Source organism: Eriocheir sinensis, chromosome 12, assembly GCF_024679095.1.
Source record: "Eriocheir sinensis breed Jianghai 21 chromosome 12, ASM2467909v1, whole genome shotgun sequence".
NCBI classification, from domain to species: Eukaryota; Metazoa; Arthropoda; class Malacostraca; order Decapoda; family Varunidae; genus Eriocheir; species Eriocheir sinensis.
In genome coordinates this window covers 11,474,709-11,502,364 of record NC_066520.1, presented here as the reverse complement: position 1 = coordinate 11,502,364, position 27,656 = coordinate 11,474,709, and the positions used below count along the sequence as shown (strand labels likewise).

At 46.5% G+C, this 27,656-nt stretch overlaps 1 protein-coding gene across 1 annotated transcript in view; it reads right to left on the bottom strand.

Moving 5' to 3' along the window:
• Positions 1 to 23,373: 23,373 nt before the first annotated feature.
• LOC126997402 (histone-lysine N-methyltransferase 2D-like) overlaps positions 23,374 to 27,656 on the bottom strand; it is a 9,650-nt gene continuing 5,367 nt past the window's right edge. Inside the window, exon 3 of the mRNA XM_050858471.1 lies at positions 23,374 to 27,656. This exon is cut by the window's right edge and continues 1,843 nt beyond it. Within this exon, the coding sequence (XP_050714428.1) occupies positions 23,752 to 27,656 (3,905 nt within the window). The 3' untranslated portion in view covers positions 23,374 to 23,751.

Genomic DNA, 27,656 nt, shown 5'->3' with positions numbered 1-27,656 from the left:
GGTGGATTTATCTGCTCTGGTATTTTCCTTTCTTTTATGTGGCAGTATCGTCAAAAGCAATACAGTGTTACCGGTCAAACAATAAACACAACACACTATTCTGTCCCCGTCTGTTGCTCATCTCACTATTCATGACCCTCTCCCTGACTTCTCTATACCACCTTCCTCACTACTCACAACCCTCTCTCATCCTTCTACCCTTTCATTGTCCTTAAACATCTCCCTTCCGTCTCTCCTCTCTATCCACAACCCTCTCCAATCCTTCCCCCCTTAGCCTCACAATCCACAATTATTTCCCTTCCTATTCTCCCCACCATATTATCCACATCCTTTTCCTTCTCTTTTCACCTTTCTACACACAACTTCCTAACTTCTCACTCCTCACCTCACTATACACACATCCAGCTTCTCACAACGTTTCTCCCCTACCCGATCACATCCTCATCCTCGCAACAGCTTTACCCCGATCAAAAATACCCCAAAACCAACACAAAAGCACAACAAGAGTAGCCTTCTGCCCCTATAACACCACATGGGTATCGTTAACTTCCATACAACCCACCAGAACGCCTCTCCTTCATCCAGCACCAGCAGCACCACAGCCATCACGCACTACCACCCAAAATATAGCTCCCACCAGCACCGCAACCATCACGGACTACCACCCAAAATCTCTTCGAGGCCACCATGCTTGTAATCAGGTGGGTGCGGGCGCGGCGGGGCTCAGGTGGTAACTCTAGCTGTGTTTTACGATGCGACTGCTGGTTCTGCTTCCGCCGGCGTCTGTCTTCTGCTTGCGCTGCCCCGGGGCCTGAGGGGGAACAGCAAGAGGAAAAGGAGGAGGGGAGGAGGAGGAGGAGGAGGAGGAAGGGTGATGGACAGATGATTGATGTATGTGTGTGTGTGTGTGTGTGTGTGTGTGTGTGTGTGTGTTTGAGAGAGAGAGAGAGAGAGAGAGAGAGAGAGAGAGAGAGAGAGAGAGAGAGAGAGAGAGAGAGAGAGAGAGAGAGAGAGAGAGAGAGAGAGAGAGAGAGAGAGAGAGAGAGAGAGAGAGAAGGAAAAACCTGCCGCAAGGGCCCATCAGGTGTGTGAAATTCCACGCTCTTGACTCCAGAAAGAAGCCGAGAACTGTTTTGTGCAGACTTTTTCCCGCTTTTCTTCACCTCCGCCGCTCGTCTCGACCACCACATCCCCGGATAACATATGTCTCTTTATGTCTTCCTCTTCCTTCCCATAATCTTCTTCTTCTTGTTCTTCTTTTTCTTTTTCTTTTTCTTCTTCTTTTTCTTCTTCTTCGTCTTCTTCTTCTTCTCCTTCTTCTTCTTTTCTTGTTCTTCTTTTCCTTCTTATTCTTTTTTTCCTCTTCGTCTTCTTCCTTTCTTCTTTTTGTTCTCCTTCTTTTCTTTTTGTTTCTTCTTTTGCTTCTTCAACTTTTTATTCTTGCTCTTGTTATTTTCCAGCTTCTTGTTCTTTTTCTTGTTATTTTTCTTTTCTTGTACACTTGCTGTTGTTGTTGTTGTTGTTGTTGTTGTTGTTGTTGTTGTTTTTGTTGTTGGTGGTGGTGGTGTTGGTGTTGGTGTTGGTGTTGAAGTTGCTGTTGTTGTTGAAGTTGCTGTTGTTGTTGTTCTCCTTTTCCCCTTCCTCATCTCCTTATTCTTCTTTTCTTTCTTTCATCCTCCTCCTTCACCAGCGTCCGCACCCCAAGATGATTGACGACCGCGGTGAGGTTCGTCCACCCGCCACCAGGGACTTCCGCCACGCAGCACAAGCAACTCCCGTGTCTCGCCTCCCAGCCATGCCCGGGCCCACTCCATCCTGCCACTGCCTGCTTACTCCTCTTCGCACCCGTCAGCCTCACGTCAAGGGAGTCGCATTACGGGTGATTTAAGCCGATCAACATCCGCCTCGCTCACTGCCGCTGCAGAAGACCACGCCGCCACGCCCTGGTTCATGACATGCACACCCAACACCCGCCACCATATACACGAGGATAAACATTTCCTGCGTGCCTCCCCTAGTCGATGTTATATGCCAGCCGCGTCGCTCAGGACACTCCCTTCTTCCTCCCCCATGCTGCCACTCCTGTGATCGCTTCTTGCATCATAATGAATCCACAACTATTTTTTTTCCGTAAGTTTCTCACAGCTCAGTTTGGTAAGCTGTTGAGCATGATGTTCAGTTTCTTTATGATAGTTAAGATTAGGGACAGCACCTTCTCTTATGGTAGAACTTTTTTTTACAGAACAATCTTTCCAATAAACAATATAATGGAAAATAGCTAAATGCAAACAGAGAGAAAATATTTTATGGGTAAGAAAAAACTTTAAAGGAGGAAGTGTACGTGATGGACGAGCTCTCCAGGCTCGCCGCCACGCATGAGGCAAGGGAGACGCGGCGCCGGGCCGAACACTGTAACGCGCATTCTTAAATAACAGAGAGCGCCGGTGAAGGGAAAATTGTTCAATCCATGACTCTTAATTGCTTCCTGTCATTCTGGGAAGACCTTCAGGCTCACTTGTATAATGAATGAGGGCTCCCTCATCGCGCGCATGCACGTACGCACGCACTCACCGACACATCCACTATATTTCTCTTTTTTGTGTTTTTAGAAGCTGAAAATGAGCTTGATGTTCTACTTAAAAACTAGAGGACACGAATACCACACAAAAAAAGCGGAGCAGCAGGAAAAAGTAATAATGATAAAAACGATAACAATAACAATACCAACAACTATAAACGATGACTTCCCTTACATATTACTAATATTATTACTGTTACTTCAACTGCTACTACTACTGCTACTACTACTACCACTACTACTACTACTACTACTACTACTACTACTATTTCTACTACTACAACTATTACTACTACAACAAATACTAAAAAAAAATCGGTCCTTGATTAAAACCCAAATGTCTGTCTCCCATCTCGCGTGAACAAAAGGGAAGAGAAACTTTCACCTGTAAAAAGAAGACTAATTAAAACACCCAGAAACGAGACCTTTCGACTCATTCGTTGCGGAGACCCTGAATTCTTTATGGCTGGACATGTAGGGGGACGGCGACGGGTGCCTTGCGGTATAGAAGAGCAGCGTTGTGGGGGAAAGGGTTGTGCTGGGGGAAGGACTATGCTGAAGGGGAGTGTGGTCTTAAAGGTATAGGAGCTGTACTGGGGAAGTGAGATCACACTAATGGTTGCGTATTTGGACATGACTATATGTTGTAGTGGAGAATGGGATGTTGTGTTGGAAAAAAAAGAGTAGGGCAAAACTTTGGTGCTGTGGCTAGTGTCATGGGAGTCGTTGGGGTTGGATAGTGTAGGTCGGGGGTTCAGGAATCTAAGAAGCGTATGTAAGGCTGTCAGGTGGCCAACAAGGGTGCATGATCCAAAAGGGTGGGAGGGTTTCGGGAGCAGCGTGCACGGAGATCGGAAAGGGCAATCACAACCCTGGCTGACGCTGGCGGGGAGAGGAAGCCGTGGCCGCTAGAGAGAGGTGAGTGAGGGGAGGAGAAAGCCATGGCGAGGGAAGCGGCGAAGGGGAGGCGGTCGCAGCGCGGGAGGGAGGGGGAACACAGCGTTCAGAGAGCGTATAAATCTTGCACCGGAGGGACGACGGCACCACCTCCGGCAAAGCTCAGGTAAGTGGTATATGACGGCAAAGGTCACGTGTAAATGTTTGAGGACCTCAGTGTAGAATGTCGGCCCCGATCCTCCCCATGGCACCTCACCCCAGCCCGACATCAACACCGCAGCCTCCACTTCATTAAAGATGCCTCAGCTCAGGCGAGACCGGTCCCGAGGATGAAAATTAGGGTGTCCCCGGGCTGACGTGAGAATCAAAGGGGAACGCGCAGAGTACGTTAGCTTTATCACCCCCTCCCCCCCTTCCTAGTTTTTTTAATCAGGCAACGCATCGCTAATGTGCACTATTCACTCAAGAATAAAATTGTTAACGGCTCGCATCACCTAGGTATTTCGATCGAACTGAGCCGCAGTGCAAATGTAACGTTAAAACTACTACAATTCCAGCATGCACCGTTGCCTTATAGCTTCTGGTTAATGTTTCCAACACGCATTCTAAATCAGATACTCATATACTGTTTCCTTTGACGATAATGGAAAAGTAAACGAATTCATCACAACTGTTCAAGTGTTTTGGCCACTGCATCGGAAGAATAAAAAACTGACGATGAGGTGAAAGTTACATTTTAGAGCAGTGCAGCAAATAGGCAAGAAAACATATGTGATACTGGCAAAATGGCAGAAGAAAGAGGAACAGACGAATATTTAGAGACAAAAAGACACCGACAACGATCTAGTAGTAGTGTTTTGGAAAGAAGTTATAGTGGGTATAAGGATAGATTTAGAGAAAGAATAGTTTTGAATGTACAGAAAGACGAGCATTATTGTTATTATTAGTAGTAGTAGAGGTAGTAGTAGAGGTAGTATTGGTAGTAGCAATACTTTTGATAGAAGTAATAGTGGGTAATAGAAAAAATGAGAAAGAATTGGCTGAAATGTAGAGAGAGATGAACATGATTATATTATTTTTTTTAAACATATCTTCTATAAGTTTTAGAAACAGTTGCCGATGGTAAACGAACATTCATTTTTTTTTTACACCAAATAAAGCAGCTCAAGGGCGGAAAAAAAATCCCGCTATATCGCTGCTTCTCAATAGCGCAAACTAGAAAGCCGTCCAAATTCGAAACTCAAAATCTGCCTTAACCCAAATCCTTGCCTCGCACCACACAGCAGCCGCGTCAGGAACCTTTCTCGGGACCCCCCACTACTCTTATTTCGTTTAGTCTCAGTTCATCCCTAAACTCTGAAGGGGAAAGAGAACTCACTGGGTGTTTTGTTTCAGAACTCTTCACTTTATTTGTTGTAAACCACAAGCTTGTAACGCAGAAATGAGATTTTTTCTCTAAAAAAGACAGTCGGTGTGCTCTTGGTAAAATTATATCTCCATCTAAGAGTTGCGAAGTTTTAAATGTTGTGTGTGTGTGTGTGTGTGTGTGTGTGTGTGTGTGTGTGTGTGTGTGTGTGTGTGTGTGTGTGTGTGTGTGTGTGTGTGTGTGTGTGTGTGTGTGTGTGTGTGTGCATGAGGAAATAAAAGGTAAAACAGAACCTTGATTTATGATATTCCTAATGGTTCGCAGGATTCATGGTCTCTAAAAAGGCTTGGAACTCGAGATTCTGCTCCACACATTCACCTTCGTGGCTCAGCATCTTTCCAATAGATTCAGGTTCAGAGAATGTCATCCGAGAAGCCTTGCCATCAATTTCAACCTTTTGCGGACGCGAGTATCAGCCTGGTCACTTTAGAAACGGAATCGACTTTTCATCTTCGATCCGTCTGTATTCTCTTTATGAAGCGGTATTTAGCGTTCTTTATTATCGTTTTTTACTACGCTAATATTTCGTCTCGGTGTTTTATTTTTTATTGTACGTGTAAAAATGTGTTACGCTGTTTTTTTTTACCTTCACATGTTCCGTTTTGACGTTCAGTGTTTGGAGACATCAGAGCTTCAGAAAAAAAAAACACAACATCACTTCTTACATACTACAGAAACTTAAGCTCGTGGTGTGTTTTAATGACTAAACCAGATCAAACAGACACATATGTAAGCCAAGAACACACACACACACACACACACACACACACACACACACACACACACACACACACACACACACACACACACACACACACACACACACACACACACACACACACACACACACACACACACACACACACACACAAACACACACACACACACAAAGCTTTTTCTCTCTTCGTCATCATGATCAGACGTGCACCGAGCCCCACCAGAGAGGGAGTGACCAGCGCTCCCTCAGCCCTCGTCAGCCAGCATCCATCACGTTAATTAATCCTGCAGGTGACGCTGAACCCCTGTGACATTACACCTGGTGACATTTACTGGCGTGGTGCCGTGAGAGGGGAGACGAGGAAGGGTAACGGGGGATAAATACATGTCAGACCCGGAGGTACAACACTTACGATACACAGACACACACACAAACACAAACAATACTATACATAACAAAGAAACCTTACCACACCCTTGCACAACGTTAGTCATACAAGAGCTACTCCTCCCTACTCCTCCCCACATCACACACACTGACACTAGCGACACTCCTGACCTTTTTTCACACTCCCCGCCCACCTCCCGCCTCGCCCTGGGTCTGACTGTGAGCGACACCTCGACGTGCAGACTAAGCGGTGATGAATTAGCCAACACTCTAGACTCGCGCCATCAGAGGTGTCACGGCTATACAGGGAGTGAACCGCTGCCGCCCTCCTGCCTCCCCTACATATCTCTGCTGGGCCTATTCATCTTTCCCCTCGTTGAAAGAGTGCCACAAGTCTGAGGGAAAGGAATATGCGTTCATTTATTTGTTTATTTTCCTTTAGTTTTTGTTTAGATTATTAGATACACAGGCTCATATATGGATAAATAGATGTTGATACGTAGTCTGATAGATAAATAGATTAACAGATATTTAAAAAGGGGCTAAATAGATAGATATGTCGAGAAAGAGAGAGAGAGAGAGAGAGAGAGAGAGAGAGAGAGAGAGAGAGAGAGAGAGAGAGAGAGAGAGAGAGAGAGAGAGAGAGAGAGAGAGAGAGAGAGAGAGAGAGAGAGAGAGAGAGAGAGAGAGAGAGAGAGAGAGAGAGAGAGAGAGAGAGAGAGAGAGAGAGAGAGAGAGAGAGAGAAAGCCAGGTGTCGGACAAATAGGGGAAATATAGGTTTGTGTATATTGACTGTTCTCTTTTTTTTTTTTTTTTTTTTGACCTCCCTCGGCCGCTCCTCCCTCGCGTGACGGACGTAAAGGTGAGAAAACTTTGCTCCTTAATTATAAAGTGTGAGAGAAGGTTGTGGTTCCCGGCTTGTCAACGCTCTCTTCTCCCCTTCCCTCAACCCCCCCCTCCCCACCCTTCCTTTCCTTGTTCCATCTTCCCCTCTCGGCCCATCCCCTCTCTACCCCCCCCTTGTCCCTCCCCACCCACTCCCTCTTTCCCTTCTTTTCTCTTCACACCAATCCCCTCTCTACCCTTCCTTTCCCTCCTTTCACATCCCCTTCCTATCGTCACACCTCTCCCTACCCTTCCTTTCCATTTCTGTCCATCCCTTTCGTCCCTTCACATCCCCTCCCCACCCTACCTTTCCCTTCCCGCCCATCCCCTCCCTACCCTTACTTTCCCTCCCAGCCCATCCTCTTCATTCCCTTTCCTTTTCCTTCTACCCATCCCCTCTCTACTCCTTCCTTCCCCTCCCCACACATCCCTTATTTCCCTTCATTTCTCTTCACACCAATCCCTCCCTACCCTTCCTTTCCCTACCCTCACATCCCCTCCTTTCCCTCCCCATCCATCCCCTCCCTACTCTTTCCTTCATTCACATCCCCTCCTTTCCCTCTCCACTCATACCCTTCCTTCCCCCACATTCCCTCCTACCCCTCCTTTCCTTAATCGCTCACCCCCTCCCTACCCTTCCTTTCCTTTCCTGCCCATCCCCTTCCTACTCTTTCTTTCCCTTCCCACTTATCCCCTTTCTACCCTTGCAGCCCCTCACCTATACCCTTTTTTCCCTCCCTGCCCTTCCGTTCCCTCCACTTTCCACATTTTCTCTCTCTCCTGCACGTTCTCTTTCTTCACTTGTCTCACCTCCCGTTTATCCCTTCCTCCTCTCTTCTTTCCCTCGTTACTCCAATCCACCTCACTCCTCTCCTCTCCCTCTCCTACCTTACACACCACTGCTATGAACTAACACATCACCCATACACTATCTACTGGAGTCTGCCAAGCTATTACACTTTATCAACTCTCTAACAATACATGCACACACAGACATCCAAAACAGGCCTACCTGTGTAACCTTTTCCAGTGTCAAGTTAAGCCTTTTTCCTTCTATCTTTAAAATACTGAAAAATATCATAGTTACATAATGTCTCTGTTGTGGTCTTTTATAGACAATCCAAACTCCCTCTTAATCTTTCACTTCCAATCATTAGCGTTATATGCACGGATAACACTTCCTTGTAACATCTAACACACTCCTGCAGCCTGCTTAACGCTTTCACACAATTCTACATTTTATTTACTAGTTGTAAAGTGAAACGGATATTGTTTTCAGATGGGTTTTTTTTATAAATGGAAAAAAAATAATGTTCTTAGTATATCTTCCCTCATAAGGATAAATGATTTGCTGTTCTTTAGAGTGTGTGTTGGGGGGAAAGGGGGGGTCTGTGTGTGCATAATTCACTACGGCCTGATCACGAATTGGGCTCGCAATCGCCAGCACGTACACCCCCGACAAGAGCAAGCTCATTATAGCCGATCTCTGGATACTACCAGGACCTTCACACACCACACACCCCATCCCCCTTGCACAAGAGGGGACAGTAACCACTCCTTGTTGGTGTAAATATTCGGCCTGAGCGGGGCTCGAACCTCCTCCTGCCAGGCCGCGAAGCCTGGTAGCGCAGAGCTTGCAACCACTGAGCTACGGAGTGGTGTGTAAGGATTGAGTGTGTGTGTGTGTGTGTGTGTGTGTGTGTGTGTGTGTGTGTGTGTGTGTGTGTGTGGTAATTGGCTTCCGTTAGCGAGCCGAGACACATGACATATTGGTTACTGAATCATGGATTGTGCCCTCAACGGTGCGGAGGAGGAGGAGGAGGAGGAGAAGGAGGAGAAAAAAGAAAAAAAGAGAAGAAAATGAAGAGGAGAAAAGAAGAAGGAGAAGAAGAAGAAAAAGAGGAAGAAGCCCAAGAACAAGAACAAGAACAAAAACAGCAAGAACAAAAACAAGAACAACAAGGACAACAAAAATGAAAGAAGGAAACACGATCAGGAAAGAAAGAAAGAAAAATTGAGAAGGAAGAAAGGAGGAGATGAGAGGAAAAAAAAGATAATGGTGGTGGTGGATGGAGGAGGAACGGAGGAGGAGCAGGTAGTAGTAGGTGGAGGAGCATGAAGGGGAGGAGACAAAAAAATGACGACCATTCCTTTTGCATGAGCTGATGTGATTGGCTGCGAAGGTCCATTTTTACTTGTGATGATCCACTCTCAAGGAGGAGGAGGAGGAGGAGGAGGAGGAGGTATGGTAAAAGAAGAAAAAAATGAGGGAGAAAAATATGAGAAGGAGAATTGGAGATAAAGAAGAATGAAGGAAGGGGGGAGGGAGGGAAGAATTGGAGGGGGGGGGAGAGAGAGAGAGAGAGAGAGAGAGAGAGAGAGAGAGAGAGAGAGAGAGAGAGAGAGAGAGAGAGAGAGAGAGAGAGAGAGAGAGAGAGAGAGAGAAAAGGGAAAAGACTAGGAATGACGGGATGGGTGTTGATTCGAAAATTTGGAAGAGAAGGAAAACGAGAAAAGAAGAGAAGGGAGGATAATGGAAAGAAGAAAAAGATTAGGAAGATAAGAAATAGTGACATGGAAAGGGATGGGATGAATATAGATAGAACAGTAAGAAAAAAAGATAGAGGGAGAAAGAGAGGCGAGAGAAGACGTAGGAGGTAGGACGAATCGAGAGAAGGGAAAAGGAATGAAACGGAGAGGAAGGAAAATGAAAACATGCAGTAGGTATGGAGTGGGAGAGAATAGAATGGGAGGGAAGGGAAGACGAACAAAAGACGTGGGAGGGAGAGAGAGAAGGAAGGAGAGAGGGAAGGGAGAAGGGGGGGAGGGAGAGTGATGGCGATTTTTAGGGATAACTTATTCATTCCATAATACCGTGGAGAAAGAGGTAGTGACAGAGGACGAGGACTAGGAGGTGGGGGGGAGGGGGGTGGGGGCTAATGGGGAGAGGGGGGTGAAGGTAAGACTGAGAGAACCTGTTTGTGTGTGTGTGTGTGTGTGTGTGTGTGTGTGTGTGTGTGTGTGTGTGTGTGTGTGTCGAAGCTCCCAAGTGTCTCTCCGAAATGATGTTGACCTTCCTTCTCACTCCCGACGCATTTGAGGGACTCAGAAACCACGAGAGAATAATGTGTCTCAAGACTTCTCCTCCTCGGGTTCTCTGAGTATACATGAGAGAAAGAGAAAAGAAAGAGAAAATGAGATATATAAATGTGCAGCAGCTTCAATGAAAGATAAGGAATAGCCAAACCAACACCAGAAATAGATAAACTACGAAATAATAAACAAATACGAGACAAACAAAATAGGATAAAGATGAAAATGGGAAATCGGAATAATAAACAAATAAAAAAATACGATAAAGATGAATAGAAGGAAAAGATGAAGAGGGGATCGCGTGGGAGACAGAAGAAAAGGATGAAAATAAGAATGACGGAGATAAAGAACAAGGAAAATGGGAAGGAGGAGAAGGAGGAGAAGGAGGAGGAGGAGGAAAGATGAGTACAAAAAGGAGGCGTGGGAGGGATAAGAGAAAGGAGAGTGAGGGAGAGGAAAAGAAAGGCGTGAAGAGAGAAGGGACCAAAGTTTATGGGAGAGGGAGAGAAGGGGAAAGAGCGAGGGTGATGATAATAGACTTGTAAGCTGAACGTTATAAAGAAAGCGATAAGGGAGGGAAGGAAAGGAGAAAGTAAAGGAGGAGAGAGAGAGAGAGAGAGAGAGAGAGAGAGAGAGAGAGAGAGAGAGAGAGAGAGAGAGAGAGAGAGAGAGAGAGAGAGAGAGAGAGAGAGAGAGAGAGAGAGAGAGAGAGAGAGAGAGAGAGAGAGAGAGAGAGAGAGAGAGAGAGAGAGAGAGAGAGAGAGAGAGAGAGAGAGAGAGAGAGAGAGAGAGATGATAAATAAAGAAAATAATGGATAGATAAAGAGTGGCAAGAAGATGGGCAGAGAGAAGAAAGGGAAGGAGGAGGAGAAGGAAGACAAGGATTGATGACGAGAAGGAAGAAAAAAAGAGGAAGAGGAAGAAGAATGAGACACAGAGATGAAAAAAGGAGAAGGAGAAGCAGGAGGAGGAGGAGAAGGAGATGCAAGAAGAGAAAGAGGATGAGGAAGACGAGAAGGAAGGAGGAAAAACGAAGAGAATAATGAATAACAAGAACAGAATCAAGAAGGGAAAGAACAAGAACAAGAAGGCGAAAAAGAACTAATGCAAGAACAAAAAGAACAAGAAGAAAAGAAGAAGCGTAGGAGGCGTCCCATGAGGCGTACTTCGTGTGCTGTGTTCGGGGCCAAACCCATAACGAGGAGGAGGAAGAGAAGGAGAGGAGGGAAAATAAAGGAGAGAAGAGGAGAAGAAGGGTTAGGGAGCCACCTGAGAGAAGAGCCGCTATGGAGGAGAAAGCAACAAAGGGGAGGAAAGGAGGGGAGCGAGCCACCGGACGGAGCCACAAGGGAGGAAAGGGAGGGAGAAAAAAAAGATAGATAGAAGGGAAGAAGAAAGAAAGATAGGGGGAAGGAAAGAAAGAGATAGGGGAAAAGCAAAGGAAGAGATAGGGGGGAAGGAGAGAGGAAATGAGGAGGACTGGTAGAATACACGAAGAAAGGGAGAGTAAAAGAAAGAAGAAGAGGAGAGAGAAGAAAAAAGATATACAGAAAGTTAGGAAGCAGAGATAAGTGAAGAGGAAGGAAGGAGAGAGGAGATGAAAGGGATAGGTAGAGAAAACAATGCAAGCGAGGGTAAAGAAAACAAGAGGTAGAGGAGGGAGAGAAGGATGTACAGGAAGAAAGGAAGGAGAGATAGGCGGAGAGAAAGGAAGGACAGAGAAAATAAAAGGAAGAGGCAGAGGAAACAAGGAAAGGAAGGAGGGAAAATACAGGAGATAGTGGAAAAGGGAGAGAAGGATGTACAGGACGATAGGAAGCAGAGATAGGTGGAGAGAAAGGAAGGACAGAAAATAAAAGGAAAAGGTAGAGGAAACGAGGAAAATGAAGGAGGAAAAATACAGGAAAGAGGAAAAGGGATAGAAGGATGTACAGGAGGATAGGAAGCAGAGATAGGTGAAGAGAAAGGAAGGAGAGAGAAAATAAAAGGAAAAGCAGAGATAGGTGAAGAGAAAGGAAGGAGAGAGAAAATAAAAGGAAGAGGCAGAGGAAACGAGGAAAATGAAGGAGGAAAAATACAGGAGATAGAGGAAAAGGGATAGAAGGATGTACAGGAAGATAAAAAGTAGAGACAGGTGGAGAGAAGGAAAGTAGAGGATGAAGGAACACATAAGGAAGAAGATACAAAAGCGTTCCCCCTCTATCTCTCCCTTCTTCCTCCCTTCCGTCCCTTCTTTCCTCACCCTCACTCTTCTCCCTCACACCCAAGTTTCATCTCCCTCCCTTCCTCACCCTCATCACCCATCCTCCCACCCCATCACGTTATAAACCCCTCATTAACCCCGGCCCCTCCCCCTCCCCCCCTCCCCACTCGTTAACGATCACTCACCGCCTCAACAACCTCGTTCCACATATTACGAAGGGCTGGGTGCTTGAGGGGGAAGGGGGAGGGAGGCCTATAAAGTAAAGACGGAAAAGCAGATAGATAGAGTGAACGATAAAGTAAAACAAAGAGTACCCAAGAACATAACCACCTATAGAAGAAATGATACAAGGCAAACTATTAAATTATATTATACGCAAGTCCATTACGTTACGAGCTTTCAAAACCGAGAAATCATTATCAAAATTCATGCACAGAAGTAAGAGAGAAAAACTACCATGTCAAATATACGGAAGAGTAGAAAAACTAGACACGCACACGCACACACACACACACACACACACACACACACACACACACTCCACTCCCTCCCCTTCGCGTTGCTTGTACTGGGCGGTAAGAAAGAGCGTAAGAAAAGAAATAATACAAAAACCCTTCCCCTCCGACCGTCCCTCAGTGCCGGCAAACTATGCACACTCCACGCCGCGGGGAACAAAGGTCGTGTATAATTCAGGCAGGTAAAGATAATGCCACGCACAGGTGTGTCTAAGTAAACGGTGTGTCATTAGCGCCGGCAGGGTGTGAAGAACAAGGCGACAGGCGGCGGGTAATGACGGGACTCCACGCGGCCAGCATCGATCCCCGTGAGTGAGTGTCTGATGGGTAATGCCTGGGTGTGAACGCTGGCTGAATTTAAAAGTTTTTCCTCGCGTGAATATTGCACGGCTTATTGATCCCCGACACGGACGGATGCCAGACGGAATGCAAAGTTGACTGGGGGAAGTTCGGCCGCTCACGAGACCAGGTGGAACGTTTGTTTTGAAGTCGAGGCAAACTCCAGGTAAATTTTTGTAAAGGTATTGATCAAGCCACGAGTCGCGTGAGAAGTGTCATTTACATTTTTTATTCGAGAGTTGATTTAGCAGGTGATGTATCGCGAGCTGAATCCTGGTGGTGGCGATTAGTACGGTTGTGAATGGCTGGCGTGATGCGAGGTGATGATGCTCCGACGAGGGAATTAACAACCCTGGCTGCCGGAAGACTGGAGGGGAGGCGCTGATTAACTCGCGTCGTTAAGAAACAATAAAAAAGACGCTGAACACGTAAGGGGAGAAGGAAGCACGAGTGATGATGTGATAATGGTATAACGACTCTGAATGCCTGAAGACTGTGTTGCTTCTTTTAAAACACTGCCAAGAGAGAAAGAGAGAAAAAAAAGGTAAAAGGACACTAAACTAAAGAAATTATGTGAGCTTGAGGAGGTGATGACTGCATGGCTTCTCAAGTGTCTGAAGTGTAGAAACAAGATACTACATTGCCAAGAGAGAGAACAATAAATAAACGGATAATAAACAGGGTGTAGAAATTATGTGAGGATGATGAAGGAATAATAACGCAGCCACTGTAGTGTTCGAGGAGTGCAGGAACAAGGCACTAGTTTACTGACGCTCATACAAAGAAGATAAGGAAATTATAAGGTAAAGGCTGCGTTGCTTTAGACGATGTGATAATACATACTCTGACTACTTGTGAGCGTCTGAAGATTGCACATTAGTCTAGTGGTCAGAAACAAAAGAAGGAGCGGTAGAGTTAACGATAATAATAAAACAACTTTTTTCATGTGCCTCAGGACTATAGGAGAAGGTATAACTTTACTTTAGTCTCCCCTGAATAAAATAGGAGAAAAACGGAAAGGCAGTGAATACGTAAGTTGTGTAAAGTAGGACTGGTGATGCAAGAGTGAAGAAACTACTTTACTCCGAGTTCATGAAGAATGCAGGCGCCACGCGAGCCTCACTGAGCCATCCCCAAGCAGGAGAAGGAGAGATAAAAAATGGAAATACACTAAACCGGAGCGGAGAATGAGATATGTAATGTTCACGACTCGCTGTTCGAAGACTGAGGAGAGTTTATATCTCTTTGTTTCGTCATGCTTTTGAGTACTATTAGTTTCCTTATCCATTACATAGAGCGTTAATTACATCAGTCATTAGGTTGATTAATATTTGATTCAACCATTGATTGCTGGGAGTCTGTGATCGTTAGCTTAGCCACTTCATAGAAAAGGACGGGTACTGAACAGGTATGGAGAATGTGGAGGCGTTAGAATTACGAGACAGTTATTCACAGCGCATTATTCATTATGGGTAAAATGATGATTGATATACACAAGACTCATACAAACATTTTTTTCCGCCGTTTTTCATTTATATATTTCAAACACAACTTCATTCTTTCGTAAATGTAGTAATAAACTATTTGTCTATCAGTCTATATAAATATTAAAGACAACAGACTGGCATTAATTGGTATTTTGCATGCTGAAGACAGTCAAGTTCCTTCACCGAGATAATTGTCACGAGAAAAGAAAAATAAACATAGACCGCTAAGCAAGGTAGGAAGGATAATATAAGGTTGATGAAGTGATGGTGAGGTAACTATTCTGAGTGTATGGAGAGCTAGAACAAGGCGGGCAGGGCGAGAGAAGCAAGTGGAGAGAGGGAAGAAGGGAAGGTGAAGCGAACGCCTGAACGCCCTGTGAGTCACGTGCCCCCAGGCGACTCAAGGTGAGGAGAGCGGCGCGCAAGGTGTGCCTGGAGGCGCTGGTGATGCGGCTGTTGTATTGATTCTGGAGTATTAACAGAGCGTCTCGAGGAGCGGGGCAAACACGTCTAAAACTCTACGGTCAGAAGCAGCCGTGTTTCAGTTTGTCCGAAGACGAGGAGAGGAGTTTGCACAGTGAGATGAATAGAATGTTTCCGAAAGCTTGTTCAGGAGGACTTCAGAGCAGGGCAGATTTAGCATATTGGTTAAAGTGAGTTAAACTAAGGAGAGAGACTGAAGACCTGATTGATTCATCCAAGAGAGAATATTATCTTTAATTTCTGTCGCGTGAATGTTTGTGGGTTTGTCTGTGAGGTTGTTTTATTTTTTTTGTGGTTTTTTTTGTGTGACTGTATATGTCTCTCTGCTTGTGTCTGTGCGTCTGTCTATCCCTCAGTCTGTAATGTATCCGTCTTTCTCTGGGTCCGCCTATCTGCATGTCTGTTCGTTTTGTTATAGTGTCTGTCTACATGGTCGTCAATCCCACCCATCTCTCTCTCTCTCTCTCTCTCTCTCTCTCTCTCTCTCTCTCTCTCTCTCTCTTGGGGGTAGGAGGAGAGGGTGAGAAGAAGGGAAGCATCGGAGTAATGGGCCGGAAAATGAAGCAATGTTAATCAATTACATGCTCGCGCGGCCACCCTCTCCTGCGATCAGTTAGTTGTCTCGGTGGCGGCGATAACGGCGGGGGCGGGGCGGGGGAGTAAAGAGCCACGGAGGGGACGGGAGGTGCAGAGCTTCTTTGTGGTGCTACGGCCACTCGCGCACCGCTACTTACTGGCCTTTGTGATCTAACTCGGTGCCCACTTTTCTTTATATTCCAAGAGTATTTCAGTATCGCTGGCTAGGATTATTGTGCAGAGGAAAGCATCTCTTAAAACCTTACAAATCATAACTGCATTTAAGTTCTACTATATAATATATCGATCATAAGAACTGATCTGTGTGGAATGTTTCGGTATGTGTTTTGTGATTTTTTGTGTTATAAAGCAAATAAAAGAACTGTAAAAAAATATTATCATAGAACCTTGGATAGTGGAAAAGCTGGATCATATTTTTCTTTAGCACAAAAAATGTTATGTAAGTAGTTATCTAAACCACCATCTAGTTTAAGCCTACATTAAACAGAAAGATATTGGATGTAGCCTTAATATATAATGGGAAACTTTAGGAGAGGATAATGGCCAAGGAGAAGTAAGTTTAAGTTCAAGAATTATAATCTGAGCCTTTGCTGCAGCTTTTAAATTGTTATTGAGTGATGTGGTAACTGTGCCTGCGGGTGTGGCTGTGTTTCTTGTATGGCTTTAGATATATGAGTTTTTGTTGACACATTTCCTTTCAGTACTGCTTCTTTTCTGTGGCTTGTGTTTTGCCTGTAATGTAAATTGAAAGGCTTCTGCTACTTATATGTTCGGCAAATTCATATCTGCTCTGTCGGTAATTAGACATTTTACCTAACGAAGCGAACTCTTTGTTGATTTATAATATTACCTGGTATATGTTATGTGTTTAAAGATAGCTACCCTAACCTAACTATAATCCGAACACTTGTATATGTGTACTCAGTGAGTTGATATATGCTTCCTTCATCTGGAGACTTTTTTATCTAACAAAACCAGCTCTTTTTTTGTTGATTCAACCATAGATACGTTGCTGCCTGTTGTGTGTTTAAAGGTACCCTTGCCCTAACCCAACTAAAACCCAAACAGTCTTCCTCTGTGTGTACTCAATATATTCATACACGGTTCCTCAGTAATGGGCACGGGAGCATTCGTCTTTTTTCGCCTATACTTTACAGAGGGGACGGTGACTAGACGGCTTTGCCCTGTCGTTCACCAGTCGCCCCGCCGATCGCTGCCCGCCCCTCGCCGGAGCCTCGGGTGCGTGTGTCGCGATGGCCCTGAACTCATTAGCATAATTAGTCGCTCGCCTGATATTAATATTTCATCGTCAAAGCAGAAAAACTCCCCTGATTGCTCCGGAAAGCATTAGAATTTTCCTTCAACTTCAAATAAATAATTCCCTTTGATCTGCAGCAACTTTGTCACTTAGTGTAATATTTTTTTCCAAGCCTCTGCCGGTGAAATAATACATGCATTAACAGCCGGCACGATTTACATATCAAGCAGCTCGTGAGGCCCATTTGCCTCCGGAGCATAACGGCGTAAAAACGACCGCCAATTTTTATCTTTATTTATCAGTCCTTTCATATTGGAATGGCGAGATCCATTAGAGCTTGTATCCGAGAGGATAAGTATATATATATATATATATATATATATATATATATATATATATATATATATATATATATATATATATATATATAGTGTGTGTCAGAGTGAGGGGGTGTGTGTGTGTGTGTGTGTGTGTGTGTGTGTGTGTGTGTGTGTGTGTGTGTGACTGTGTGTGTGTGTGTGTGTGTGTGTGTGTGTGTGTGTGTGTGTGTGTGTGTGTGTGTAATAATAATAATAATAATAATAATAATAATAATAATAATAATAATAATAAATGGTTTATTCATTTGTAGGTAGCCAAAAGGCTAAAAATACACAAAAATACAAAACAATGAGTTTCATGTGGTGAGTAATGGCTAATGGGGGAAGTGGGGAAGGGTGATGTGTGTGTGTGTGCGCGGGTGGGGGGGGCGGGGTCATGTGATCATGGAGGTGTTAATGACCCTCAAAAGTGTCGGTATCGCACTAAGTCGATATCTGTCCGTGCGAGTTTTGACCGGGACGAGAATATTGTGGTGTCTTGTGGGTCTTGTGGGGGGAGGGAGGGCGGGTGGGAGTAGATCTCTATGACGGGGGTTGTGGAACACACACAAAGGAACACAAAGGAAGAACAAACAACAGCAGACCTGCTGGTCCTTACGAGGTTGTTTGTGACAAGCTACACTAACTATCTAATCAAAGGTGGAAGATGAAGGACAGCAAAGGTGAAGGCTATATATATATATATATATATATATATATATATATATATATATATATATATATATATATATATATATATATACATGTACACACACACAGCTGAACTGATTAACTCTCACTTTTCCTCCATCTGTCAAAGCCTTCCCCCCCTAGACCTTGCCTCCCTCCCCGCCTACCTACCCTCCCCGTCTAATCCTCCCGCCGTGGAGGAGTTTCAAGTTGCTGAAAAGCTCAGATCTCTCAAACTTAAAAGGTCTACCACACCCCTAGATTTACCCATAAAGCTTTATCAGGAGTTTTCCTATGAACTTGCTACCCCCCTTGCCTCCATCATAAATGCCTCCCTCACTCAGAGCAAATGCCCCACAGATTGGAAAACCTCATTCGTCACTCCCATCCCCAAAGTCACCAACCCCACCTCACTTAATGAACTAAGACCCATTGCCATCACTCCAATCCCGAGCCTGCTTTGTGAAGACTTTGTATTTAGCTGGGCATATGATACTATTCATTACAAAATTGATCAGAGGCAGTTCGGCAACGTTAGAGCCTCCTCCACAACACATTGCCTCATTAGTTTCCTTGACTTCATTCTTAAAAACCTGGAAACCAGAAAAAAACTTCCTCTGCCCTCGCCTTTATTGACTTTCGGAAAGCCTTCGACCTGGTTGACCACACCACTGTCATCAGGGCAACACATCCACCCTCCAGTTCCTCTCTGCTGGGGAGCCACAAGGGACGCGCATGGGGCCTCTTTGTTTCCTTATTTTGATCAACAATGCACTGTTAGACGCCCCTCATCGCTGGAACTACGTGGATGATTCTACAGTGGGCATCTCCATCAACAACACAGCCCCTGACTACACGTCCCTTCAACACATTCTGGACCGACTGCAGAGCTGGACGCAAGATAACCACGTCACCATCAACACCAACAAGACGGTGGTGATGCATTTTCATACCTCCACCACTGCCATCCCACCGCCAGCCCTGGAGGTTGGCCCTCACCAGCTGCAGGTGGTTGAATCCACCAAACTACTTGGAGTCACCCTGGACAGCAAGCTGAGCTGGGGCAAGCACGTCACCACCATTATCAGGGCGGCTTCCTACAAACTTTTCATGCTGAGGCGCATGAAAGCACTTGGAGCCCCCCAAAGGACGCTCAAGGACCTGTACACCACCTTCATCCTTCCCAGACTCCTCTACGCCTCTCCTGCTTGGGCTTCCTCCATCAACAAGACCCAGCAACGCCAATTAGAGAGAGTGCAAAGGCGTGCTTGCAGACAGATTCTGGGCATATATATATATATATATATATATATATATACATATATATATATATATATATATATATATATATATATATATATATATATATATATATATATATATATATATATATATATATATATATATATATATATATACATATATATTTATCTATCTATCTATATATGTAGATGTAGATGTGTGTATCGATATCTATCTGTCTATCTATCTATCTATCTATCTATCTATCTATCTATCTATCTATATATATATATATATATATATATATATATATATATATATATATATATATATATATATATATATATTTCTCTGTATGTATATGCACTGAAATATCTGTAAAAACATTCAAAATATGCTAATTCGTCGAGGTAATGACCGGAAGGCTGGCGGACACTTAACACAACGGCTGACAGGTCAGCTGGGATAAACTAAAACTCTTATGTGTTCATACATTCACCACGAGACACCAAAGAGGAAGGAAACTGATCATTATACTGTCAACGTGTGGCTGCCGGTCAACGAGCAAGATGACTGGTCTTACTAATGACAGCAAACAATAAATGTAGCTTAATGACGTGGTAATTATGTACCCCATGTCCATTACCCAACGTTGTACTTCCTGTTTGTATTAGTACATCTGATTCTGGACACTGTTACACGTGGATACAAGTGGACCTCCTTTGACGCGGGGATAGCTGTGTCGGTCACTAGAGAACATGAACATGAAAAAAAATGTCAACTGGCTACCGGACACTCGGCAGCCATCGTAGGTACTCTTAGCCTGACACGTGCTTCAAGATTATTTGCATTTTAGTGACAAACATTAGCTTGCTCTTCTTACTAATGGAAACACTCATGTTTAGTCTGAGCCTTTCCAATATATTTCAGTGTTTTAAACGACGTCGGGAATGTCCCTAACAGGTCATGTAACACTTTTTAAGGGGTGCTAAAGTAAATTTTAGTTTGCCTTTAGGTAGCCACATAATTATATCTTTATCAATTATTGGTTCCTGATTAACTCCACCATTGGTTGCTGAATATGAGTGGGAAGAGTGAAGGAGCATGTAGATCACCGTCGCCTACTCCGCCGCCAGTGACAACAACTACGCAGCGGGAAGCGTTTTTCGTAAACAAACTTAACAAATCGAACCGAATCTGACCCAACCTGACTCCCTCCCAACACACACCGCTCCCAAAATGAGATACGTTGAGCTGCTCTCATAAATATTTTCATCATTATATTGAAGTTTCTTGACCTTACCAAATGCTATTAGTTACTGCACTGCATTCAGAGACCAATATGTAACACAAAAATTCAATATTATCCGAAGAATGAGCATACATGTGGCACATATACATTTTGTGACTCATGAAGAATTAAGATTTCCAAACAAGTTTTCGATAGGGTTCAGGCATGGGCATAAACGCTAGCATTACAAACATTGAATCTCGATAATGCAAGCACTGAGTCTGACTGGGCCACACCATAATCACACGAGAAAACGTTACACTTACGTGCTCGTGAAGTTCCCTCCTTGTGCCACCTCTGCCTCGCCCCAAAACACAGGACAGGACAGACCCTCAACAAACCCTCTGGCTGACGTTCTCCATTTTCCTCTTCCTCCACTACTACAATGCTTTCCTCGAGCGTCCACTGCACCACCACAAGCCACAGCCACCATAGTTAATGCCTCTATGAACGAAAGACCCGCCAGGTAGCCTCCACCCACGGATAAACACCCACCACCCACCCACACGTGATTGCACCGCCGCGCTCCTCGGGAAAAAACAATGCTCGATAAAGGGCAACACCCGCTTTTCTACGTGCCAGATATCACCTCGCCACGGAATTTTGGTAAGAATAATAAACAAGCTTAGCAAAAATTCATGTGTTTGTGTTTGTGTGTTTGTGTAAATAACTAGAGTAATAGATGGTCGTATATATGTGTGTTTGTTATTTTACGTGTACGAGACATTAGTTTACATGCATTCACGATGACACTCTTCATATATTGTCCCATCCTGTCTTTTTGTCCTTATAGTATCATAACAAAAAATATACAAGACAATATACAGGCCTAAGAGTAACTGGAAAAGGCAGACGACGTACACATGCAAGCACAGAAAATATTGCCAGGTGTGTCGGTGAACTAGGCTACACCTTCTCCATCGCACACCTGTCTTGTAATTATGTAGCCTAGTAAGCCGTTCAGTCACACACACTGACTGATATACATGACCTAGATATTTATAAACTCCTAGTGAAGTCATGTATACCTACCTAGTGAGATCATTTCTGGTGAAGACTTTAGCTCGAACCGTACGCCAGCGATACATACTACTACTTCTACAACTACTACTACTACTACTACTACTACTACTGCTGCTACTACTACTATTATTGTTGCTCAGATATGAAAGTTCAGGTTCAAGTGCCTAAGATATAAATAGAAAAGGTAACGTAAAATGAAACGCATCTCCGTCATATGATATTATTTTCGCCATGTCCTCACAAGCAGCGGTTGTTAACATTTATCTTATATTTCTCTCTCTCTCTCTCTCTCTCTCTCTCTCTCTCTCTCTCTCTCTCTCTCTCTCTCTTCGTTTCTATTCCTCTTTCCGTTTCTCTATTCTTCTTTCCTTAATTATTTTCTCTCTCTCACCCTTCTCGTCTCTCTCCTCCTCCAATACACTGCTCCTGGTTTTAGTCTGAAGTGTTACATTAGCAGTGACAATTTCATATATATACATACCTCGCTCTGACTTTAGTTCCTCGTAGGTTCCTGGTCCTTATTCGAACGTCGGAGAGCTATATATCTGTTGTGGCACTAAGAATTATACTTTCATGAGTCTCGTTCTGCTTCCAACACGCCCTAACACAGCCGCTGAAGAGATGCGGTGCTGAAGTCATGGTGGTGGTGGTGGTGGTGATGGGAGGGTCACTGTATTTGAGTCACCCGTTATATTGAGACACTAAAATATACCTTGTAAGCTCGTTTATAAGTCACCACAGCCACACTCACCCACTACACAAGTCATCCATCTCGCTAAGGCCATGAGTGAGTCTGTCCGTCAGTCACTCATCCACACACTAATGTCATGCTCCAGGGAGTGTGTGTGTGTGTGTGTGTGTGTGTGTGTGTGTGTGTGTGTTGTTGTTGTTGTTGTTGTTGATGTTGTTACTGTTGATGCTGCTGTTGTTGTTGATAGTGATGTGGTTGTCGGTGTTGTGGTCATCATCATCATCATCATCAATATTTTCACAAGTATCATTCACCACACACACACACACACACACACACACACACACACACACACTTCAGGCTAAGAGGAAGGGGTCGAGGGGAGGCGGTGGCGGCCGTGTGTCTTAACTTTAAACTCCCCCGAGGCAGCTTTGACAAGGTTATGATCCAAGTTTCAATGGATTGTGTCGTTTGTTTTCCTTGAAAGATGAGTAGCCCTTAGAAGACGTCCCGGTGTTGTGAGATGAGGCTGGCGGCGTCTGAATGAGGCTTGCCCTTTACCCTTTCCTCCCAGTGGTGGTGTCAGTGGTATGGTTTCCTCACCTCACAAACCATTGAGTACTCACTTTCCTCTGTCCTCAGTTCTCCTCACACCCAGTCTGAAGTCTTTTCCCGTCCTCCTCGGATCTCCCTACCCAGCTTTCCTTTCTCTTTCATCCACCCACTTCTTCGCCTTCTCCGCCTTCCTCTCCCCTGGCACAGCCTTATACGCCCACCTCATTCCCTCTCCGCCGGCCCCTCCCCCGCCTTGGCTGCAGGGATGGCTGATTTCCGGCCAGAACGCCGAGAGGAAGCCAGTATTTTAGTCCTGCCAGCGCCCCCACGACAGTTTTATAACCCGAGACCTGAGCGAGGGGAGGAGGCAGGGGTGTTTGAGGCATGTGTGTGTGTGTGTGTGTGTGTGTGTGTGTGTGTGTGTGTGTGTGTGTGTGTGTGTGTGTGTGTGTGTGTGTGTGTGTGTGTGTGTGTGTGTGTGTTCCTGAAAACTACAGATGCAAGATATACCTTGGAATGCATAATGGAAAACACACACACACACACACACACACACACACACACACACACACACACAGCACGGTGCATTCGGTGGGGTGTATATGTAAAAAGTGAAAAGGACTCCAAAAACAATTATTTTTAAATGATAGAGATTTTATTGCACTTTTTATTACAGTTCTCGACATTTTGGACTCATACTCAGCGTTTTTAGACTCCTGGCCGCGTCACTTTGGTACAGTGCACGGATGATTTTGTCCACTTACTGCACCGCCGAGGCAAGGGTGGGACGACCTGGGCTATGCGGGGTAAAGCCATGCTAGCTGCGCCTCCTTGGCGATGAGGGAGACACTCCACGGTGAATAGTGACAGTGAGAGTATGAGTGTGTGTGTGTGTGTGTGTGTGTGTGTGTGTGTGTGTGTGTGTGTGTGTGTGTGTGTGTGTGTGTGTGTGTGTGTGTGTGTGTGTGTGTGTGTGTGTGTGCAGTTCTTGAAGACGATGCCGATGTTGTGTCACTAAACTAAGTCAATCAAATCACTCTACGCCCTCTACGTCGACGGAGAGGTTGCGTGCCGGCGAGGTGAGGTCAACCAGAGAGACGCGAAGTGACCCCTGCTCGGGCACCACGGGAGTCGGCAGCAAGCCTGACCCCCGCCCCGACCCCGCCCCTTCGACCCCCTCCTTATCCCTCTCTAACTCCAGGACCTCCATCGAGCTGTCCAGGGTAACAGTGGAGAGGGAGGCGGGGCGAGAAACGCTGCCTGGGATGGGAGGGATGGGGGAGAGTGGGGAGGAGGAGCCGCTAAGGTGTGGGGAGGAGTTCTGAGGGTTTGAATTACGATGGTTGAGGGTCTGTGGGGAGGTGCTTACTTGGGTAGAGGGACTCAGGAGGTGTGGGGCAGCAGGATCGCACGGATGTGAGGAGAGGGAGGGTGAGATGGAGGGACCAGGAGGGCGTGAGTTAGAGGGATTGCAGGGGCGAGGGGAGGAGTGACTGGGGTGCTGAGGGGAAGAGAGATTATTGGACTGGGGCGAAGAAATGCACTGAATGTTTGGGGAGGAGACGCACAGTTGGGTGGCAGAGGAGCTGTGGGTGGGTGTACCAGAGGGGATACTGGGCTGCGGGGAACAGGATGTATGGGTGTGTGATTTTTTGGAGAAACTAAATAGGGGTGGGGAAGAGTCGCAGTGCAGTGTTGTTGAGCAACTGTGAGGAGAGGTGGTGTGCGAGGTGGTGGCATTTAGAGGGGAGAGGTGCGGAGTGGAGGGGTTGTGGGTGTGGGGGATGAAGTTCTGTAGGGGCTGAGTGGAGGGGGCCGACTGGGGCGCAAGGCAGGCACTTAGCCGCGCCGACAAGTTAGCCTGGCTGAGAGAGGCTTCCTGGCCAGCTGTGGCTTCAGGCGCGGAGGTTTCATTTATAACATTTCCTAGTCGCGTAACTCGGGCCAAGTCCTCCCCGGTCTGCCTCGCCTTTTCAAGTCCACTTCCTGGAGGGGCGAGTCCGCGGGTCTGCTCCGTGGCGAGGAGCTCTGCTGTTGTGTTTGCAGGTGAGGCAGCAGCGCTCGTGTTTTTCTCGTCGGTCAAGGATGTAGGTATCAGATTTCGTCTGGCCCCTGCGGTATCATAAGGGCCTGGAGGCATGTGTGTTTCTGAGCCTGGTGCAGGAGCATCCCACTGTGGCGTGCAGGGCCTGACTTCACCAAGGATGTGCTGTGGCATGCTGTTTCCCTGCGAGGGAGCGTCCTGCGGCACCGGTAATTCAGAACTCCGTCCATCCTCACGACACTCCGAGTCGGAGTTGTTCCCTGGCCTGGCCCAGGGTGACGACTCTGTTAGTATTGTCATCAAGAGTCCTCCAAGAAGGGACGGGGATCCTTCCTCGCTGCCATCACGACCTCCGTCACTCTCGGCAGCAGTGAAGTCACCTTCCCTGTCGTCACAACCTCCGTCATCCTCGGCAGCAGGGGGGCCACCTTCCCTGTCGTCCTGCCTGACAGCCTCGTCAAACAAAAAATCGGGGGTTTCACTGTCATCTGGAATGTATAGTTCGTGTCCCTCGCACACGTCAGGCTCAAACTGTTGTTGTTGTTGTTGTTGTTGTTGTTGTTGTTGTTGTTGTTGTGGGCGCTGTTGCTGGTGCTGTGGCAGCTGTTGTTGATGTGTGCCCTGTTGCTTTTGCTGTGGGTGCTGTTGTTGCTGCTGTGGGCGCTGTTGTTGCTGCTGTGGGCGCTGTTGTCGCTGCTGTGGGCGCTGTTGCTGTTGTGGGGGCTGTTGCTGCTGTGGGCGCTGTTGTTGCTGCTGTGGGCGCTGTTGTTGCTGCTGTGGGCGCTGTTGTTGCTGTGGGAGCTGATGTTGCTGTGGGCGCTGTTGTTGGTGCTGTGGGCGCTGTTGTTGGTGCTGTGGGCGCTGTTGTTGCTGTTGTGGGCGCTGTTGCTGCTGTGGGCGCTGTTGCTGCTGTGGGCGCTGTTGTTGCTGTGGGCGCTGTTGCTGTTGTGGGCGGTGTTGTTGCTGTGGGTGCTGTGGGCGCTGTTGTTGCTGTTGTGGGTGCTGTTGTTGCTGTGGGCGCTGTTGCTGCTGTGGGCGCTGTTGTTGCTGTGGGTGCTGTGGGCGCTGTTGTTGCTGTGGGTGCTGTGGGCGCTGTTGCTGCTGTGGGCGCTGTTGTTGCTGTGGGCGCTGTTGTTGCTGTGGGTGCTGTGGGCGCTGTTGTTGCTGTGGGTGCTGTGGGCGCTGTTGCTGCTGTGGGCGCTGTTGCTGCTGTGGGCGCTGTTGTTGCTGTGGGTGGTGTGGGCGCTGTTGTTGCTGTTGCTGCTGTGGGCGCTGTTGTTGCTGTGGGCGCTGTTGTTGCTGTGGGTGCTGTGGGCGCTGTTGATGCTGTGGGCGCTGTTGTTGCTGTGGGCGCTGTTGTTGCTGTGGGTGCTGTGGGCGCTGTTGTTGCTGTGGGCGCTGTTGTTGCTGTGGGCGCTGTTGTTGCTGTGGGTGATGTTGCTGGTGTGGGCGCTGTTGCTGGTGTGGGCGCTGTTGCTGCTGTAGTGGGTCCTGTTGTTGCTGCTGTGTGCGCTGTTGTTGCTGCTGTAGTGGGTCCTGTTGTTGCTGTGGGCGCTGTTGTTGCTGTGGGTGATGTTGCTGGTGTGGGCACTGTTGCTGTTGTTGTGGGTCGTGTTGTTTCTGCTGTTTGCGCTGTTGTTGCTGCTGTGGGAGCTGTTGCTGTTGTTGTGGGTCGTGTTGTTTCTGCTGTGTGCGCTGTTGTTGCTGCTGTGGGCGCTGTTGCTGCTGTTGTGGGTCCTGTTGTTTCTGCTGTGTGCGCTGTTGTTGCTGCTGTGGGCGCTGTTGCTGCTGTCGTGGGCCCTGTTGTTTCTGCTGTGTGCGCTGTTGTTGATGCTGTGGGCGCTGTTGCTGCTGTTGTGGGTCCTGTTGTTGTTGCTGCGTGCGCTGTTGTTGCTGCTTTGTGAGCTGTTGCTGTCTTTTTGAGCGCTGTTGCTGCTGCTGTGGGCGCTGTTGCTGCTGCTGTTGTGTGTGCTGTTGGTGATGTTGTGAGCGCTGTTGCTGATGTTGTGGGCCCTGTTGCTGCTGCTGTGGGCGTTGCTGTTGCTGTGGGCGCTGTTGTTGCTGCTGTGGGCGCTGTTGCTGCTGCTGCGGTCGTTGTTGTGTTTGACGTTGTTGTTGTTGCGGATGTTGTTGATAAATATGCTGCAGATGGTGCTGTTTCCTATGTCGTTGCTGTTCCTGTTGCTGTTGTTGTTGATATTGTTGTTGCTGCTTCTGTTGTTGTTGCAGTTTATGTTGCTGATTCTGCTGTCTCTGCTGTTCCTGTTGTTGTTGATGGTGCTGTCGTTGCTGCTGTGAATGTTTTTGATGTCGGTTCTGCTGCTGTTGCTCTCGTTGATGCCGTTGAAATTGCTGTCCTACTTGTTGCTGTTGAAGCTGTCGCTGTTGTTGCTGAGGCTGCTGTCGTTGTCCTTGTTGTTGTCGATGCTCTTGTTCATGCTGATGCTTTTGTCGTTTTTGTTGCTGTCCTTGCTGCTGGCCCTGTTGCTGCCGCTTTTGTTGTCGCTGCTGCTGCTGTCCGTGGTTGGAATGGTAGTGGTGTCGGTTACTGTAGGTGTCCAATTCATGTCGAGACGTATCAAGCAAATTCTCTTGGCCTCCGATGGCGTCAGATAGCAGTGGCTGTGGTTGCTGCGGTGGTATTGGTACTGGGCATGATAGTTGTGACGGTGGTGCTGTTGACGGTGACGAATGAGGGGGCAGTGAAGACGGTGGCTGTTGTGGTTTGGAGCGTGATAGTGTTTGCGGTGGAGGTGGTGAAGGCTGCGTTATGTCCGTCTGGGTTCCGTGTTGTTGGCGTGGAGGCGGCCGCCCCCCTCTCTGTTGGCCTGGCGCTGCCTCCCGCCGGGTGGACGCACCTGACGGCTGGTGGCGGGACTTTGCTGCTGCCTTGG